The sequence below is a fragment of the Poromitra crassiceps genome, assembly GCF_964638095.1.
Source record: "Poromitra crassiceps genome assembly, chromosome: 1".
In the NCBI taxonomy this organism is placed as follows: domain Eukaryota; kingdom Metazoa; phylum Chordata; class Actinopteri; order Beryciformes; family Melamphaidae; genus Poromitra; species Poromitra crassiceps.
In genome coordinates, this window is record NC_139623.1 from 72,795,162 (window position 1) to 72,813,770 (window position 18,609).

The window sequence follows — 18,609 nt, forward strand, 5'->3', positions numbered from 1 at the left end:
CAGCAAATGGGCCGCTGGTCCTCATCGGCATTCTCCAGCTACATCCGCCCGGAGCAGGCGGCCATACTGGCGGCCCAAAGAACCCTCCTCCCTTAATCGGTGAGCATGGCAACAAACAGTGTCCCGGACTTTAAAATGTCTCGTTGGTGGCGGCTCCCCGTAAGCATGGCGCCCAGTAAGGCGCAGTAAATTCCCCGGCTCATTTTTGGGGGGATAGAGTCGGAGAAAGTCAGGGTAGTTGCGCCAAGGCAGGCAAGTAGGCCAAGCCGGGAAGCGCCAAGCTAAACTTTAATGTACCAAGATCGAAGGCCCGACCGAGTTGGGAGCGCCAGCCGCAAATAGCTGTAAGTCGCTAAAAAGGTCGAAGGCCGGAAAAGTACAATCGCGAAGCGCCAAGGCGGCCAGGTAGGCCAAGCTGGGAAGCGCTATCGCGAGGTGCCCGACCGAGTTGGGAGCGCCAGCCGCAAATAGCTGTAAGTCGCTAAAAAGGTCGAAGGCAGGAAAAGCACGTACCAAGGCCCGACCGAGTTGGGAGCGCCAGCCGCAAATAGCTGTAAGTCGCTAAAAAGGTCGAAGGCCGGAAAAGTACAATCGCGAAGCGCCAAGGCGGCCAGGTAGGCCAAGCTGGGAAGCGCTGTCGCGAGGTGCCCGACCGAGTTGGGAGCGCCAGCCGCAAATAGCTGTAAGTCGCTAAAAAGGTCGAAGGCAGGAAAAGCATGTACCAAGAACGAAGGCCCGACCGAGTTGGGAGCGCCAGCCGCAAATAGCTGTAAGTCGCTAAAAAGGTCGAAGGCCGGAAAAGTACAATCGCGTAGCGCCAAGGCGGCCAGGTAGGCCAAGCTGGGAAGCGCTATCGCGAGGTGCCCGACCGAGTCGGGAGCGCCAGCCGCAAATAGCTGTAAGTCGCAAAAAGGTCGAAGGGAAAAGTACAATCAACTACTGGCACCTGCAGATCTCAATTAACCTCCGGTAATCAGATCTTCCTTTTGGGGGATCTCCTAGCCTATGCAGGTGCCCTCCTCTTGCCTCAAGAGCAGCGCCACTGGCCAATGGAGTCAAGCGCCAAAGTATCTGCCATGCACGCCGATTGCTAAATAAAGTTTGTCTAATCCTACCAACTGGCCTCTCATGATTGAAGTGAGGTCTCCAGACCATATTTCAAGCTGAAGGCCACTCATGCATAATCCGATCATCCCCTGACGACAGTCAAGTCCTAGCATAACGTGGTCAGTCAAAGTCCTAGTATGACGCCTGCTATGACGTCAAATATGACGTCAGTTAATCCTCATATATATAGCAAGGGTTCTACGTCACCTCTCTCTCTCTGGCCGATCATAGCAGCAGCAGCTTCACGGCAGTCCAGCTCCCTCGAAGCCGTCCGAAGCGTTGTTTTGCCCCACCCACCTCCCCAGTCCGCCACCAACGAGTCTTGACTCCTGATCCCCCACGGGGGGGGGATCTCCTAGCCTATGCAGGTGCCCTCCTCTTGCCTCAAGAGCAGCGCCACTGGCCAATGGAGTCAAGCGCCAAAGTATCTGCCATGCACGCCGATTGCTAAATAAAGTTTGTCTAATCCTACCAACTGGCCTCTCATGATTGAACTAATTTCGCAGGTCCGTTGTGACGCGTTGTGATGTAAAACGTGTCACAACGGAGCGCTTTGCCGGAGGAGGAAATGGAAGATCTCCGTAAGGAAAAGAGAGAGAGAAGGTAAACACTGTCCATGTGCTTATATTATCGACATGATATATAGGGCTGGGTTAAAAAAATCGATTCTCCGATTTCTAATTGATTTTTATTTTAATCCTTTGATATCGATTCATATGTCCAGAGATCAATTTTTTTTTTTTTTTTTTTATTAACACGTTCACTGCCATTGATGAGATATCTCGGCTTACAGAATCCAACGGTTGACTGCCAAGGACGAGATATCTCGGCTTAAATTTTTTTTTTTTTTTTTTGACGGTGGGACGTGGATCCAACCCTTTTACGTCTTTTATACAAATATTGGAGGTATTGAATGTGTATAATCTATTTTACCGACCCACTGAGTGGCGACATGTCTCTCCAGAGTAGGAAGAGGCGAGCCAAAACTGCAGGGAAAAGCGCGAGGAAGCCGTTTTCATACTGTAAAATGGATGGCGAAAACGCTTTCGCTTTCGCACAGCGGTGGCAACGGTGGGGGGTTCCAAGAATAGACTGGGTGCACACTTTGAAACACGCAGCATAAATAAGCGCAGAATCGCAAGAGCTTCATCAGAGCTCTCAACCGAAATGCCAAGAAACGAGCGAGCCCCATCCAGCGAGCCCCATCCAGACTGCCAGGCAGCAGCCAGGCAGCAGCAACTCGTTTGTGACAGACCCGCTGCAGAGCCAAGGAGGGCGGAGGAGAACGCCCACGGAGGGAGGAGTTTGAAGCAGAGAGGGGTTTCCTGCTGTTATGGAGGAAATTACTGTTCAAAACTATTGTTTAGATGTCTGACGTCTTACTGATGCCAAAAATGAATGGTTAAAGTGACTGTTCTATCGAATTTCACAAAAAGCCGTTTATCTCAGAATAAATTTTCTGACGCTGAAACCATGCTGTATTCAACTGCTAATGCTTACATAACTACTAACTCTACAAACTAACTCTTTTAGACAGAGAAAGCACACATTCTATTAGTTCTTTTGAGATATTGTGTGTTCACAAAATCCTAACAGAAACGAATCCTCGGCTCTTGAAAGATGAGCCAGAATCCTCAAAAAAAAACCTTGGCAGAAGCTAACTACAGTATTGAAAAACGGCTGGCAGTGAATGTGTTGACACAGACTATAATATTATAGGCTGTGTGGTAGTTGAAACATAGTTTTCAAGTTGACGTTTATTTATGTTTGTAGTTGAAACAAAAACATAAATACTGTAGGCTCCATAAATGGAAATGTTTGATCATTAATATCTACTTTTAGAAATGATATAGGCTGAAACCAAATCACTGTGCATAATTGTGAAAGTGTCTTTATTGACAGATGAAAAGGCTGTTATTTACCCTTTGTCACCACCTGGTGAGTAAATATATGTGTAACTAAAACCATTAAAATTGACAACCGGTCCGCAACTTTTTTCCCCCATGTATCTACCGGTCCTTGGCGCAAAAAAGGTTGGGAACCCCTGTGTTACATAACTGGACAATCATGTAATTCAGGTTACAGCTCAAAAAACATGTTTTAGTATCACTAACCAAATCGATATTCAAATTAATCGAATCGGAATCTAATCGAATCGGGATTAATCGAATCGGAATCGAATCGAATCGATTCTTGAAATTTGAACCAATACCCAGCCCTAATGATATATGATACAAAGTGGGTTGATTATGGATAAAGCCGTCCTTTACGTATGGTTGACTTGCTCTTTGATCTGTTTAGCCCTGTTCAGAGTTCACTCTGTTATCCTTTGTCTTGTGATTATGACCCCTGACCCATTCCTCTTTGTCCCAACATTGTGTAACACTCTGATTTCCCTGTCAGCCAGTTATTAGTGGGTCAAAGGCAACTCCTGACCTCATGACATCAAAATAATGGATTCAGTTGTGAAAGAGCATTTGTGCAGCGAGGTGTGTGTGTGTGCATGTGTGTGTAACTCACAAGCATGCCAACATGTATTATTTGTATCATCGTGTGTTTATGCTCCGTGTGTGTGAGAATAATGTCTGAACTCTGAGCGTTGCTCCTGGTCAAAGGCCAAGGCTGAGCTCTTCTCCTTAGCTGGAGTGAAGGCAGCAGAGCTTTCCTCCTGAAAGCCTGGCCCACAAGATAAGTTGCTTATGAATGAATTCATCTATAATTCATGTGTTTCAAAAGTGACCATAATGGCCACTGGCTTGTACAGAGGCACTGACTAAGCCAAGTGGTGGGCCAGGGTCTGCTTGTGACTGTTAAGCATTATTTACAATGTAGCATTTTTAACAAGACACTGTAGCAATAACATTAGCTGCGTACAAGTGCCACAAGAGCTAACTGTGGTAGGCAGTTCATTTGTATAACTCAAAATGATCGACTCCAATCTGGTTAGGCCTGGTCATGATGCCAACACTGATGGCTGGAGGCTTTATTTGAATCCAGGTTTTGGGTAGTACAGCCCATGCAGTAGATAGATACTGTATGTAAGTGTTTGCTCAGGGTGGACTTTATCCTGTGGCCCAGTGCTATCAGATCTCACATGGAGGGTTTTATCTGCCTAGTAGGTTAGAAGTCTTCACCTGCTTTATTGACAGCAGGATCCGCTAAACAAGTCAGACAATGTCTCAACCATCATCCAAACAAGCCTGAAGATGTCTTCAAACAAAGTTATTTATTAGAGCTTGCAGAGTTGACGCCATGTTTGTTGAATACCATATTATGCTGAGAACGTGTTATTATGGAACGCACCGCAGTTTTGGGCAGACCACGCCCTGCGCCCGCCTACGCAGCAGTAGTCAAATGCCGGGATTGGCCAGGAGGGAGGCTTTGTTCCCTGTTGACAGCTCTTGCCTTTTGACAGCTGGAACCCCCCACGGCCTGCCCAGCGATTTCATGAACCAACTGAATTACTCTTGATAGCGAACATTGAAATAAATCACGTACGTTCGTTAGTTTAATAAGCTATATGAACACCTATATGTTCCTTAGTTTAATAGGCTATATGAACGCCTATTATATATATATATATATATATAATTTATATATATATATATATATATATATATTATAATTTATATATATATATATATATTATAATTTATATATATATCGGTATATAAATGGGAGCTGGCTCTCTGTTGTTTCTCTGTTTGTTTCTCTGTCCCACTGTGATTGTCCCACTGTGATGTCATAAATCCCACTGTGACATCATCCGTGATGTCATAAATCCCACTGTGACATCATCAGTGATGTCATAAATCCTACTGTGACATCATCACTGATGTCATAAATCCCACTGTGACGTCATCAGTGATGTCATAAATCCTACTGTGACATCATCAGTGATGTCAAATCCCACTGATGACATCATCAGTGAGGTCATAAATCTGACATCATCAGTGATGCTGGTCTCATTGGCCACCCAGCAGCCGAGTTGTGGGCAAGGCCACGGAGCTGCAGGGCCAGCTTGGCGAGCTGCAGGGGCAGCTTAGCGAGTTGCCACAAAACAAATTGAAGCCTACACATTGCATGGATATATTCAATCCAAACTTTATTTCAGACTTCTAAAGGCCCAATTATACTCTACGTCAGGGGTGGGCAATTATTTTTCATGGGGGGCCACATGAGAAACCCAGATTGTTGCCGGGGGCCGAACAACTATTGTCATGCCGTAACCCATGGATGGGTAACTTTGATGATAGAGAGGGCCACAAAAAATGTCCTCGCTACCAGGTTTTGCTGAGGGCCGAACGGCGCCAGCGTGAAAAATTTGGTGCATTTGAAGCCACGTTTAGAGGAATAACTCATTTTAAATTAACAGTTGTGATGTCATTATTCAGTCTTAACCACCAATATTTCATCCTTTTCTCACTCACTCCTATGTCACCACCTGCTCTCAAGGCTTGAAATTTACTTTTTTGACCACCTGCCAATATGGCTGCTAGATTAGAAGTTACCAGCCAATTAGAATTTCCACTAGCCAAAATGTTTTTCTTGAAATAAATCAGAATATGAGTGGGTTAATTTAAGCATAAGTATCGGTAAGTGGCCCAGGATGATCAAAGCCTGTGTTGAGGGTCACACGAACAAAAATGCAGTCTTGAAGCTAAATAAATCCAAAACCAATGAGTTAATTATTTAAATTTCTAATTCAATGTAGCCTTTTAGTCATAAAGATTCTTGAAAGATATTCCATATTCCAGACTGAAATGCTATAACAGAAGTGGAGTATTGGCCAGAATGACATGAACATTTGGACACTTATTCAGCGGGTATCTTGCATGTTGCGTTCGGGTGCACTGTGTAAAAAAAAATAAAAAAAAATGCAATTCCATCGCGGGCCACACAGGTGGCGCCCGCGGGCCGTAGTTTGCCCATGTATGCTCTACGTTAAAGACACAGACGGACAGAGCCTTCCGTCCGTACTCATTCGCGTTTATTTTCTGCGTTTTCTGTCCGTCATCTGAAAGCTTACAGATACGCATGAAACGGAGCAAAAACCACACACACTCATACATTTGACTCTCTACTGCCCACTGGTGAATGTATTGCTTAACATGATACCAACGTGAAAGACGCAAGTATTTGGGCAGTGACAATTACACCGTTACATTACAACGGACGCATTTATTTTCGTATGAAAATGGAGTATAAATGAACTATAAGAGTCCACAGTCATTCAATTAAAAAGAAAGTACTGTAAATAAAATGGAACAACTTGCAATTGAGAGATGTGTGCATATACAGTATATATATACAGTATATATGCAGTATATATATATATATATATATATATATATATATATATACATATATACATATGTATATATATATAAGGGCTGTTAGCGTTAACGCGTTAATCGCGATGCGATTAAGGGCCCGATGATATGGGTGATACAGGGTTGGACATGGTTCTTTGTCCGTTGCACTCTTAGGGGAGAGGAGAGCAAGGAACTAACCAAACGTGAAATTTCACACATAGTTAGGGAATACCATAAGATTTATTTTAAGATTGGGAGGAAAGTCAGATTTGACCAAAATTACAAGATGGCCACCATTTTCCCGCGTCTAATGTGCAATGTATATATATATATATATATATATATATATATATATATATATCCCGTTGCGATACTATAAGAACAATCTAAATGTGTTCGTTTTGCTAAGAAGTTTGATGGAGCAAAAATTGGTTAAAACATTGTTAATTTGACGTTTTTCTTTTTCATTTAAACTCATGTTGGCAGCAGAGTTTTTCATCCAGGCTGAGGCCGTTGTCTGTCAACTTATCAAGGAAGCAGAGCCAGAGCTTGTCAAATAAATACTCGTCCCATTGGCTCACGGAGCATGGGCGCCTGGCCAATCCCGCCGCTTGACTGCTGTGTAGGCGGGCACAGGGCGTGGTCTCCCCAAAACTGCGGTGGGTTTTCCGTAATAACGCGCTGAGAACAGCGGGAGGCGCACCATGTTTGTGAATAGAACAATGCGAGAGAACAATGTGTGATGTCAACTCTGCAAGCTCTATATTCTGGAAGTTAAAAGCATTGAATAAAGTCAATTCTAGCCTTTAAATCCCAAACATAGTATCAGGTCCAAGTACTCTTCTCTGGTGTTGTCTGCTGCCCCCTGCTGGCAGCATTCAAACTGAAAATGCAATGACTTGAATTTCCTTGGAGCGGATTTTTCGAACCATTATTTATTTCAGTTACAGTCTTAACTATAATGAGTAAACTAACCCCGAAGAACACAAAAAGCCATAAACATGAAGTTTGGTTATATTCACATTTGTGCCATCACACTATTTAAAACATATTTCCAAACACTACAGAGAAGATCATGAAGGCTCACACTAAAATTAAAAATATGTTTGTTACATAACTCTAATAAATATATCATTATGGACCATGTGTTTCCAGTATTTAATTTCTGCTGATTTTGTCATTCACCTGTACAGGTAATGCTGCTGTGGTGAAGCCCTCAGAGGTCTGTGTTCACACTGCCAAGGTCATGGAGGACCTGCTGCCAATTTACATTGACAAGGTATGGATGCAGTTAGTGCACTATAAGCGTCTGTAGGATGGATTCAAGTTGTGTTTCAGCTGTATTACAGACACTTTGTAGCACCTCTAGCTCTGTTGTATTACAGACACTTTGTAGCACCTCTAGCTCTGTTGTATTACAGACACTTTGTAGCACCTCTAGCTCTGTTGTATTACAGACACTTTGTAGCACCTCTAGCTCTGTTGTTCATTGGGTATAAGAACATCAGGGCCTCTTAACTAGACAATATTGCACACCCAACACAGAAAACACAACTTTTCTAAAGTTGGACAATTATTATATTCACAGTGAAAAATGTACACCTGCCACCCACCGAATGTGGGTAACAATTGACAATGGTAGGCAAGCCTCTTAATTTGACCAGTTACTTGTTGGGTGATCTTACCTAAAGTAATTAGCATAGTGTTGAAGTACTATTATGTTACTATAAAGATTAAATGTACTGTGCATGTGTGTTTATTATATGCGTATTACACAGCACTTTGTTAAAACTGCCCAGATGCTGCATAGGTAATCATCTTACCAACTAACCATTTTGCTTCAGTAACTGCAAACAGCATTATCCAGCATATCATGAACTGAATGAATGTGCCTAATGTGTGTGTTAGGAGCTTTACCCGGTAGTCACTGGAGGCGTGCCGGAGACCCAGGAGCTGCTGCGCCAGCGGTTCGACCACATCTTCTACACCGGTAACAGCATGGTGGGCAAGTTGATCATGGAGGCCGCTGCCAAACACCTGACCCCTGTAACCCTGGAGCTGGGCGGCAAGAGCCCCTGCTACATCGACAAGAACTGTGACATCAGCATAGCCTGCAGGTCAGACCACCGCTCACATACTGTAGGGCAGGGATACTCAACTTGCTTTGCCCGGGGGCCACTTTCGTGAAATGATAGAAGGCCAGGGGCCAGTTAATAAACAATCAATATACATTTTTCTGTAGCGGATTGTAGGTGTCAGACGGAGTTTAGTCTGACAATGTTGTGCACACCGGATAGTTACTTAGGTTAAGTACATACATAAGTGCCAGGGTAGCGAGCAGGCGGCGATATTTGACAATTTAGCAGCTAAATCATAGATTATTGAAAGATATTCCATATTCCAGACTGAAATGCTATAACAGAAGTGTGAGTATTGGCCAGAATGACATGAACATTTGGACACTTATTCAGCGGGTAGCTTGCATGTTGCGTTCAGGTGCACTGTAAAAAAAAAAAAAAAAAAAATGCAATTCCATCGCGGGGGCCGCATGTGGCCCACGGGCCGCCAGTTGAGATCACTGCTGTAGGGTTTGATATCAGCGTAGCCTGCAGCTCACATACTGTAGGGTTTGCTCTGTAGTCTTTTTCTTTCTTTCTGGTCTGTTCGTTCTGTCGTTTTCTTTTTCTCCTCTTTCTCTTTCATCAGAATCAGAATCACTTTTATTGCCACAGTAGGTTAGGGTTAGGGACACAGTATGCAAGTTACATACGAGGAATTTGTCTTAGTGTCTGTATGCAGCGTAGCGGTCACATCAATATACAGAGATAAGATACAGAGGTAAGATCTTTCTTACTCGCATTTTCTCTTCACACTTAATTTAGCTTTTTCTCCCTCACCCTCCCTCTCTCTATCCCTTCCTTCACCACTCCTCTAACTGTCTATTTAATCAAGATATTTCTGCATCTATTCTCTCTGGTACTGTGTCTCTAACCAGGGGAGTAGTGCTAAATACAGAGGTGGTACTGTGTCTCTAACCAGGGGGGTAGTGCTAAATACAGAGGTGGTACTGTGTCTCTAACCAGGGGGGTAGTGCTAAATACAGACGTGGTACTGTGTCTCTAACCAGGGGGGTAGTGCTAAATACAGAGGTGGTACTGTGTCTCTACCAGGGGGGTAGTGCTAAATACAGAGGTGGTACTGTGTCTCTACCAGGGGGGTAGTGCTAAATACAGAGGTGGTACTGTGTCTCTACCAGGGGGGTAGTGCTAAATACAGAGGTGGTACTGTGTCTCTACCAGGGGGGTAGTGCTAAATACAGAGGTGGTACTGTGTCTCTACCAGGGGGTAGTGCTAAATACAGAGGTGGTACTGTGTCTCTACCAGGGGGGTAGTGCTAAATACAGAGGTGGTACTGTGTCTCTACCAGGGGGGTAGTGCTAAATACAGAGGTGGTACTGTGTCTCTACCAGGGGGGTAGTGCTAAATACAGAGGTGGTACTGTGTCTCTACCAGGGGGGTAGTGCTAAATACAGAGGTGGGTAAACTATCCAAGGTGAGTGTAGTTTTACGCACCTTGTTTCACTCATTGATTGATACAGTTGATGTGAAAATAGGTGAGTAAACTCTCAGCCTCATTTCAAAGAGGCTACACCCCCCCTGGTCACTCACTATAATTTAACCTTTTTCCTACTGCTCTTCTTAACGCCCATGAAACGTTTAACCCCACCGATGTATTTGCCACAGTCAGAAGCTATACTGCAGGTTTTCCTTTCCTCATGGAAGTCATAGGCTCGAACTGTTTTCAAAAATCCATTACAAACAGTTGGCATAGACTGATGCTGCTGCCTTGACTAACATAATGCATCATTTTAAATTTCTCCTTTAACCGGTCCCATACGCTGTAGGCGTGTCACCTGGGGGAAGTACAGTAACTGCGGTCAGACCTGCATCGCCCCAGACTACATCCTGTGTGAGCCAAGCATCCAGGACCAGATCATTGAGGAGCTCAAGAAGTCCATCAAGGTAAGATCAGGATCTGTGAAACCGGCAGCAGAGCTAAGTTCTGTATTTCGTGTCCAATGCTAATGGAGGGGTTTCATCCCAAAATGTTTATGAAAGTCAGTAAATGTTTCCAAAACAGATGGGTGACATTAGTAAACCCATAATGTGCTTTTTACCTTCACACTGGGAGTCATTTGGTAAGAGCAGCCATCCATTTCAAATAGCCTGTATCCAGAGCAATCTAGTAAGGGAGTGGCGCCAGCGGAGGTCCAAAATGCGTGACTCAGTAGCTAGGGGTGGGGGGGGAAATCGATACACCATAGTTTTGCCTCACAAAAAAAAACTTTTTTAGCAGGCCATGCCATGCCAGGCCACCGGGCATCTGCCTGAAGCGCCCAATGTTGCAGTCCGCGCACTGCAGTGGCGTATTGAGTCCAGAGAAGCTTAATAATGTAGCCTACATGTGGGGCAAAAACAAAACAAAACAAAAAAAACACTGCATGTTTTACTTCCGGTGAGGTCAAGGAAAAGGTAGGAAAAGGAGTTAGACAATATATCGAAATATCGCAATATTCAATATATCGCAATATTCAATATATCGCAATATCGGCGATATCGCAATACTATCGTATCGTGACTCAAGTATCGTTTTAGTATCGTATCGTGGGCATCTGGTGATTCCCACCCCTATCAGTAGCCAATGAATAGCCAGGAAGGAGGCTCGCGCTACTTTTGAATGCTAAAATAAAGCTGATCATGTACAATTTGATTCTTTAAACGTCTGACCCTTCTTGTTCTTTTTTAGATAAAGACATAAGACATAAAGACACCATTACCTGAATAATAGGTTAGGTCAAACAAAAGTGGCTGAACCAAAAGCACTGATTTGGGGGGGATTTCTCTTCTTTCACATAGGATTGAAGAAGTACAGACAGATCAGCAACATTAAATGGAATTCTTTCCTTTTCCCAGGATTTCTACACAGAGAACCCTAAGTTGTGCCCCGACTACGGACGCATCATCAACCAGCGCCACTTCAAGAGGATAATGGCCATGGCGGAAGACAGCACCATTGCTGTTGGAGGAGACAATGACGAAACCGACTGCTACATAGGTACAACTTTTGACAGCCATCAATTCTTCATAGATCACTTGGATATCAATCACAGTCTGTAATGGATAGATCAGTGATACTCAACTTGCGCCCTGTGGCCCGCGGATAGAATTGCAAAAGATTTTTTTTTTTTTTTTTTACAGTGCACCTGAACGCAACATGCAAGATACCCTCTGAATAAGTGTCCAAATGTTCTTGTCATTCTGGCCAATACTCCACTTCTGTTATAGCATTTCAGTCTGGAATATGGAATATCTTTCAATAATCTATGATTTAGCTGCTAAATTGTCAAATACCGCTGTCTGCTCGCTACCCAGGCACTTATGTATGTACTTAACCTAACTAACTATCCGGTGTGCACAACATTGTCAGACTAAACTCCGGCTGACACCCCAAAAACCTACAATCTGCTACAGAAAAATGTATATTGTTTGTTTATTAACTGTCCCCTGGCCTTCTATCATTTCACGAAAGTGGCCCCCGGGCAAAGCAAGTTGAGTATCCCTGGGATAGATCATAATATTATTCATAGGACACTTATACCTATTCAGAAACATTTGCTGGCAACACCTTGCAAGTTATACACATTCATATAACATGGTTAGTGACAGAGGTCGACCGATATTGCTTTTTCAATGGCCGATGCCGATGCCGATCTTTAGAGAGCAGGGCGGCCGATGGCCGATATATAATGCCGATAATTTTATTTTTTTTCATTCGATAAAATACGATTAAAATAAACTCCTCATTTCGCTCGATTATTTCTCCCCTTTAATAATACCAATTGGTATTGTATTTTATATCGTTGGAAAGCCTGATTAGTCACCTTTACAACAGGGTACAACTTGTAAGGATTGCGCATTCGTGGAATGAGAAACACACAGCTAAACGTGTGGGTAGCGCCCCCAAAAAATGTGCCAAAATCTCCTGCAATATTCTTCTGTTGGTATTTTTTTTTAAAGAAATCTAGTAGCCTAGATTTCCATTATCCATTCATGCACATTGAAAATCGAATATAACATTATACTGTAGGCCTACATCTAATATAAGATGTTATCTTAGCCAGTACATTAACATGTTTCTGATTATTCTTTTTATTAAATAGAAAAATACATTGGGTTATGCGGTATATATTTCAGTAGTGGCTGGTAGGCTATAGTGAGAGAGCAGTATGTCAGAAAACTCATTCATGCACTGTTATACATTAACAATAATAATAATGTAACTGTTTAGATTTGCTGTCATTTGATGGGAGAAGTGTGTTTGCAAAAGATGATGGTGAGGTGAGTGAGGAAACCGTTACAGTAGGCTCATGGGTGCATGAGAAGACTCACATTCCTAGCTTTCAAAGCTCAATAGCCTATATACTCTCACTAACTCTTATACGTTTACTGTCTGTAACGCTGTGATTGCAGCCAGGGGGGATGCATGTAGCCTACTGTGAAACGCTCGGGTTGATATGAATGACAACATAACGTAGACGCAAGCCAGTCCAATCGTCCGTCTACGACGAGTCAATCCAACATTATTTACAACAGGTTGCATGAGCTCAAAACTTTTTTACGCATTAAATAACAACTGTCCCAAGACATGTTTTCATATGTTACGTTTGTATGAACTTTTGACAGGCTCGTGTAGACTGTATAGGAGGAATGCTACGCTATCTCATTAAACAGTAAACACACACGCGAGCGCGCACACACGCACCCACACACGGAGCTATTTAGCCTACTACTAGGAAGCTGTTCCTTAAGCAAAACACTAATGACAAGTAGCGTTAACGCTAGCTTTTGGACTCCCCCTTGTTGAATCTCTAACCCACATTAATGCAACCTGCTGTAAACGTTGGAATGACTCGTCGCTTGAGACAAGTTGAACTGGCTTGCGTCTGGTTGTTTCAGTTAATGACATGCGTCCCTCCGCAAATTGCGGGCCGCAATCAATGTTAACGTTACAGACAGTAAACTTATAAGAGTGAGTGAGAGTATATGTTGAGCTTTGAAAGCTAGGAGTGCGAATCTTACCATAGTTTTCTTAGTTTAAGATCTAGCAAGCATGTATCAGAGTAAGTGAGGACTCCACACTCCTTCTTTGAACAGACACCGCAGCAAAGCCAAGGAGGGGGGAGGGGTGAGCAGCCACACTGTAAATACTTGTAAACCGGCCTTTCTCCGTGGAGTTTAACACTACAATGTTAGTTTTCCAGATAGGAACCCCCGCTAAATAATAACAATAACAATAATAATAATAAATATAGCCGCAAGCGGCGATGCGGGGTCCAAGCTTCCGGTGACTTGGGGGGTATATGTCAGATAGTGCACATTTATTCAGACTTGGTATGTGCACAAGTAAACAAAGTTTGGTTGATATCCGGTGACCTGACGGTTTCTAAGCAGTACTAGTAGTAGTAGTAGTAGCAGTAGTAGTAATAGTAGTAGTAGTAGTGTTGGTAGTAGTGGGAGTGGTAGCAGTAGTAGCAGCAGAAGTACTAAGAATAGTAGTAGTAGTAGTAGCAGCAGCAGCAGTAGTAGTGGTGGTTGGCTGTTATAGCGCCACCATCTGGTGGATTGGTGTAATTTTTTCCTCTGAGTAGTGGGTGATGTCTTGAAACTATGTGGAAAGGTGGGTGATGTGGGGCGTATGGTTTCTGAGATCCACACACTTTTAGGGCAGGAAAAGAACAAAAGCAAATACACACAAGTTTAGACATTTATCATTTCAAAACGGTTTCACGTATCCAAAATCCTTTAATAACTTTAGGCCGGGGTAGTCCATAGATAACCCAGAAAAAGTTTCGTGTGATTTGGCCAAACAGTCTAGGAGGAGCTCGCAAAAGTAGGTTTTTGATCAAATTCAAAATGGCGGTAAATCTACCAGACAGAAATGAGCGTGGCCTAGTAGGTTAGATGCATGATGCTCCAGGGAAACCAGTAGATGTGGAATTTTGATTCTACAGCTCGTGGTTCAGAAGTTATGCACCGACAAACGTGAAATTGGCTGTTATAGCGCCACCATCTGGTGGATTGGTGTAATTCTTTCAAGGGAGCTGGAAGTGGGGTGCTGAGGGTGCTGCAGCACCACCTACCTAAAAGTACTTCCAGCGCCACTGGTGCTGCAGCACTCCCTACCTAAAAGTACTTCCAGCGCCACTGGCTTGCTGCCTTTTGGGGGGCATGCAGCCTGGTTAGTGCCACAGAAAGCCTCTAGCTATTTCTAGTCCAGCAGAGGAAACGTTCTGACCAACAGGCCGGCACTGGCAGGAGACAGATTACTTGAAGAAGCCTCCTGTGGCTCTGCCTTCGGGAACGGCAGCATTGGTTGAGGCTCAGCCTTTGGATTGTGCGGAGCCTTCTGGTGCTCCGCTCTCTGAGCTTGCGACACCCCCTTTGGCTCCTTCTTCCAAGTTTGGAGTGTCCGCTGAGACTCCACCTTCGGAGCCCGCAGAATTTGAAGTGTTGCGTCAGAGACACCGTCTTTGGTGGTCCCCACCGGACCGTGACATCTTTTGATGGTCTCATTGGACGCCAGGTGGCCCCCGTAGAGGGGAGGGTACTGTTAGGATGATGTCATCATTCCTACTATGATGTCATAGATCACTGATGATGTCACAGACGGTGATGATGTCATGATTCATAAGTGTCTTAAATCATGCCTCTCGGATAGTCTCACTGATGATGTCATAACACAAGGTGATGTCATATTCAGGACCTATAAAGGTTTGCTCTGCAAGTCCTCTGCAGTTGTTCATAGACTAACCTCACGGCAACCTTCTGCACAGTTTCCATCTTCGAACTTTGCAGACGCAGCTATCAAGTGCTACAGCGTTCCTAGTTATCGAGACTTCAGTTTACCAAGTGTGTCTTGGACATTAAGTATCCGCACGTAAATCCACCAGTCTCACAGCATGCCTAACAGTTGCGGTGACCAATCAAATGAGTTCGGGGCGTGGTTTCATCTAAACTTGCTGCCCCCAAGGCCATAATAATGGTCCCTAATCCCAGACACACCCACTTTCCATTGGTCAAATCAAACTCCTCCACATGCTATGTTCCACCTCTCTACCCTGTTTCAGTTGGAACACGTCACAATAAAAATTCACAGACCCTGAGAATCCAATTTCAATTTCAAAAATTCAATTTTTGTTACACCCCGGACCTTATTTCCAGCTTAAAATATGATGTTTTACTCACCCAGAGAACTTTGGTTTCATTCTGATCACCATAGAAGATATTCAGGTCCGAGTAGAGTCCGATCTGGCCAAAACGGGCGAAAATGGGGCGTACGTAGTACACACTGCAAATAACGTATTTCTGCAACATAGCGGTTCATATCCTCATAATATCTTGTCCATATGAACGTGAATCCGTCTAGTCTCCTCCGGGCTGCCTCGGGCAGCTTCGGGAAGCCTCGGTTTCCTCATCCGGGGTCTGTGAACCCAACAGAGGCATTCCTCCTCTGTTCTTGGTCGTGCAGCGCTTGTTTGTCCCTGGCCTGTTGTTCCTCTCTCTCCTCGTCCGCTCTTCAATTTCGATTAGCTCTTCATCCGTTGTTGTAAACAAGTCGATAGTCACGGGAAAATGGCCCTAGTGCATGGTGATTCCTGGTAGACAATAGCCAGGTAGACAAAGGAGTCAGCAGGAAACTCAGGAGACTTCAGCAGGACTTGGGGCGAGAGTTGGATTCACAGACCCCGGGTGAGGAAACCAAGGGTGCCCGAAGCTGCCCGACGCAGTCCGGAGGAGACTAGACCCATTCATGTTCATTTATGGATGAGATATTATGAGGATATAAACCGCTACATTGCAGAAAATACGTTATTTACAGTGTGTACTACGTATGCCCCGTTCGCCCGTTTTGGCCAGTTCCAGGACTCTACTCGGACCTGAATATCTTCTATGGCGATCAGAATGAAACCAAAGTTATCTGGGTGATTAAAACATCATATTTTAAGCTGGAAATAAGGTCCGGGGTGTAAAAAAAACAGAATTTTCCTTTAAGCAGCACCTGAGAATGTTGATTTTATGTTGAATAAGCATAATCATTTTGTTATCGAGATTGCTGACTTTTTTTTTACAAAAAAATAATAATGACATGACAGAGATGGCCTTGCCTTTTGAGGGCATATATCACAAATGGCACCACTTTAGAATGTGTGTTCTTATTTGAACAGCAATTTGAGTCCTTTGCCAGGGCTCGTTCTCAGTTCTTACTGCGCCAACTTTGACGACGTGGTATTTTAAGAGCACAGCACAGCCCACTGCTATGAAGAAATATAGATAAGTAGAGATAAAGTCCATGACAAATGTTTCGCCCGTTTGATAGACTTGATAAAAACATCTTGTCATGATGACAGCGTTGTTCCATGAGATGACAAGAGGAAGGATGGAAGGTGCGCTTACTGATAAGAGAAAATACAATTGCTTCATATTGACGTTCTGATAGTGTGTGTGTGTGTGTGTGCATGTGTGTGTGTGTGTGCGCACGCGCACGCAAGTGTACGTACGCGCAAAGCATTCATTGTGCAAGTGTGTGTTGGGAAATTTGACTTGTATTGAGATTGTTACCGTTTTTCTTTTGTTTTGCAACAGTTCATAGTGCTACATTGCATTGTCCAGCAATGTTGGGGTAACTCATTACAAAAGTAACATATTACATGTAATATATTACTTTTACCAGTAACTCAGTAATATAACTTATTACCAATGGAATTTCAGTAATATTATACCAGTTACTTTGTCAAGTAACAAGTTACAAGACAGCTTGCTGCAAGGGAGCTGGAACTGGGCTGCTGAGGGTGCTGCAGCACCCCCTACCTAAAAGTACTTCCAGCGCCACTGAATTTTTTTACTCTGAGTAGTGGGTGATGTCGTGAACCTGTGTGGAACGTTTGGGTGATGGGGGGTGTATGGTTTCTGACATCCACACACTTTTAGGGCAGGAAAAGAACAAAAGCCAATACACAAAAGTTTAGACATTTATCATTTCAAAATGGTTTCACCTATCCAAAATCCTTTGATAACTTTAGGTCGGGGTAGTCCATAGAGGACCCAGAAAAAGTTTCGTGTGATTTGGCCAAACGGTCTAGGAGGAGTTCGTAAAAGTAGGTTTTTGATAAAATTCAAAATGGCGGAAGATCTAGGCACACGCAAATGGGCGGGGCCTATATGGATAGATGCGTATTGATCCAAGGAATCCCTGAGAAGTGAAAGTTTGAGTATAGGACACACGGTTCAGAAGATATGGACCATAACGCGAAATGGTCTGTTATAGCGCCACCATCTGGTGGATTAGTGTATTCTTTTTTCTCTGAGTAGGGGGTGACCTATTGAAACTATCTGGAAAGTTTAGGTGATGTGGAGGGTATGGTTTCTGAGATCCACACACTTTTAGGGCAGAAAAAGAAGAAAAACAAATAGACAATATAGCCGCAAGCGGCGATGCGGGGTCCAAGCTTCCGGTGACTTGGGGGGTATATGTCAGATAGTGCACATTTATTCAGACTTGGTATATGCACAAGTAAACAAAGTTTGGTTGAGATCCGGTGACCTGACGGTTTCCAAGCAGTACTAGTAGTAGTAGTAGTAGCAGTAGTAGTAATAGTGTTGGTAGTAGTGGGAGTGGTAGCAGTAGTAGCAGCAGAAGTACTAAGAATAGTAAATGGTAAATGGTAAATGGACTGCATTTATATAGCGCTTTTATCCAAAGCGCTTTACAATGTGCCTACATTCACCCATTCACACACCGAAGGCGGCCAGCTGCCACGCAGGGTGCTGGCACAGCCATCGGGCGCAATTTGGGATTCAGTGTCTTGCCCAAGGACACTTCGACGTGCGGACTGGAGGAGCCGGGGAACGAACCACCAACCTTCTAATTAGTGGACAACCCACTCTACCTCCTGAGCCACAGCCGCCACTAGTAGCCAATAGTAGTAGTAGTAGTAGCAGCAGCAGCAGTAGTAGTGGTGGTTGGCTGTTATAGCGCCACCATCTGGTAGATTGGTGTAATTTTTTCCTCTGAGTAGTGGGTGATGTCTTGAAACTTGAAGTAGTACTTGGATAGAAAGCAGTTTTT

The 18,609-nt window shown here is 43.8% G+C and overlaps 1 protein-coding gene across 1 annotated transcript in view; it reads left to right on the forward strand.

The window, feature by feature from the left end:
- Positions 1 to 18,609, forward strand: part of LOC310781130 (aldehyde dehydrogenase family 3 member A2-like) — a 72,034-nt gene that overhangs the window by 35,124 nt on the left and 18,301 nt on the right. Inside the window, exons 4-7 of the mRNA XM_083641676.1 lie at positions 7,616 to 7,701; positions 8,331 to 8,539; positions 10,328 to 10,445; positions 11,397 to 11,538. Of these exons, the coding sequence (XP_083497802.1) occupies positions 7,616 to 7,701; positions 8,331 to 8,539; positions 10,328 to 10,445; positions 11,397 to 11,538 (555 nt within the window). The remainder of the gene's footprint in view (positions 1 to 7,615; positions 7,702 to 8,330; positions 8,540 to 10,327; positions 10,446 to 11,396; positions 11,539 to 18,609) is intronic.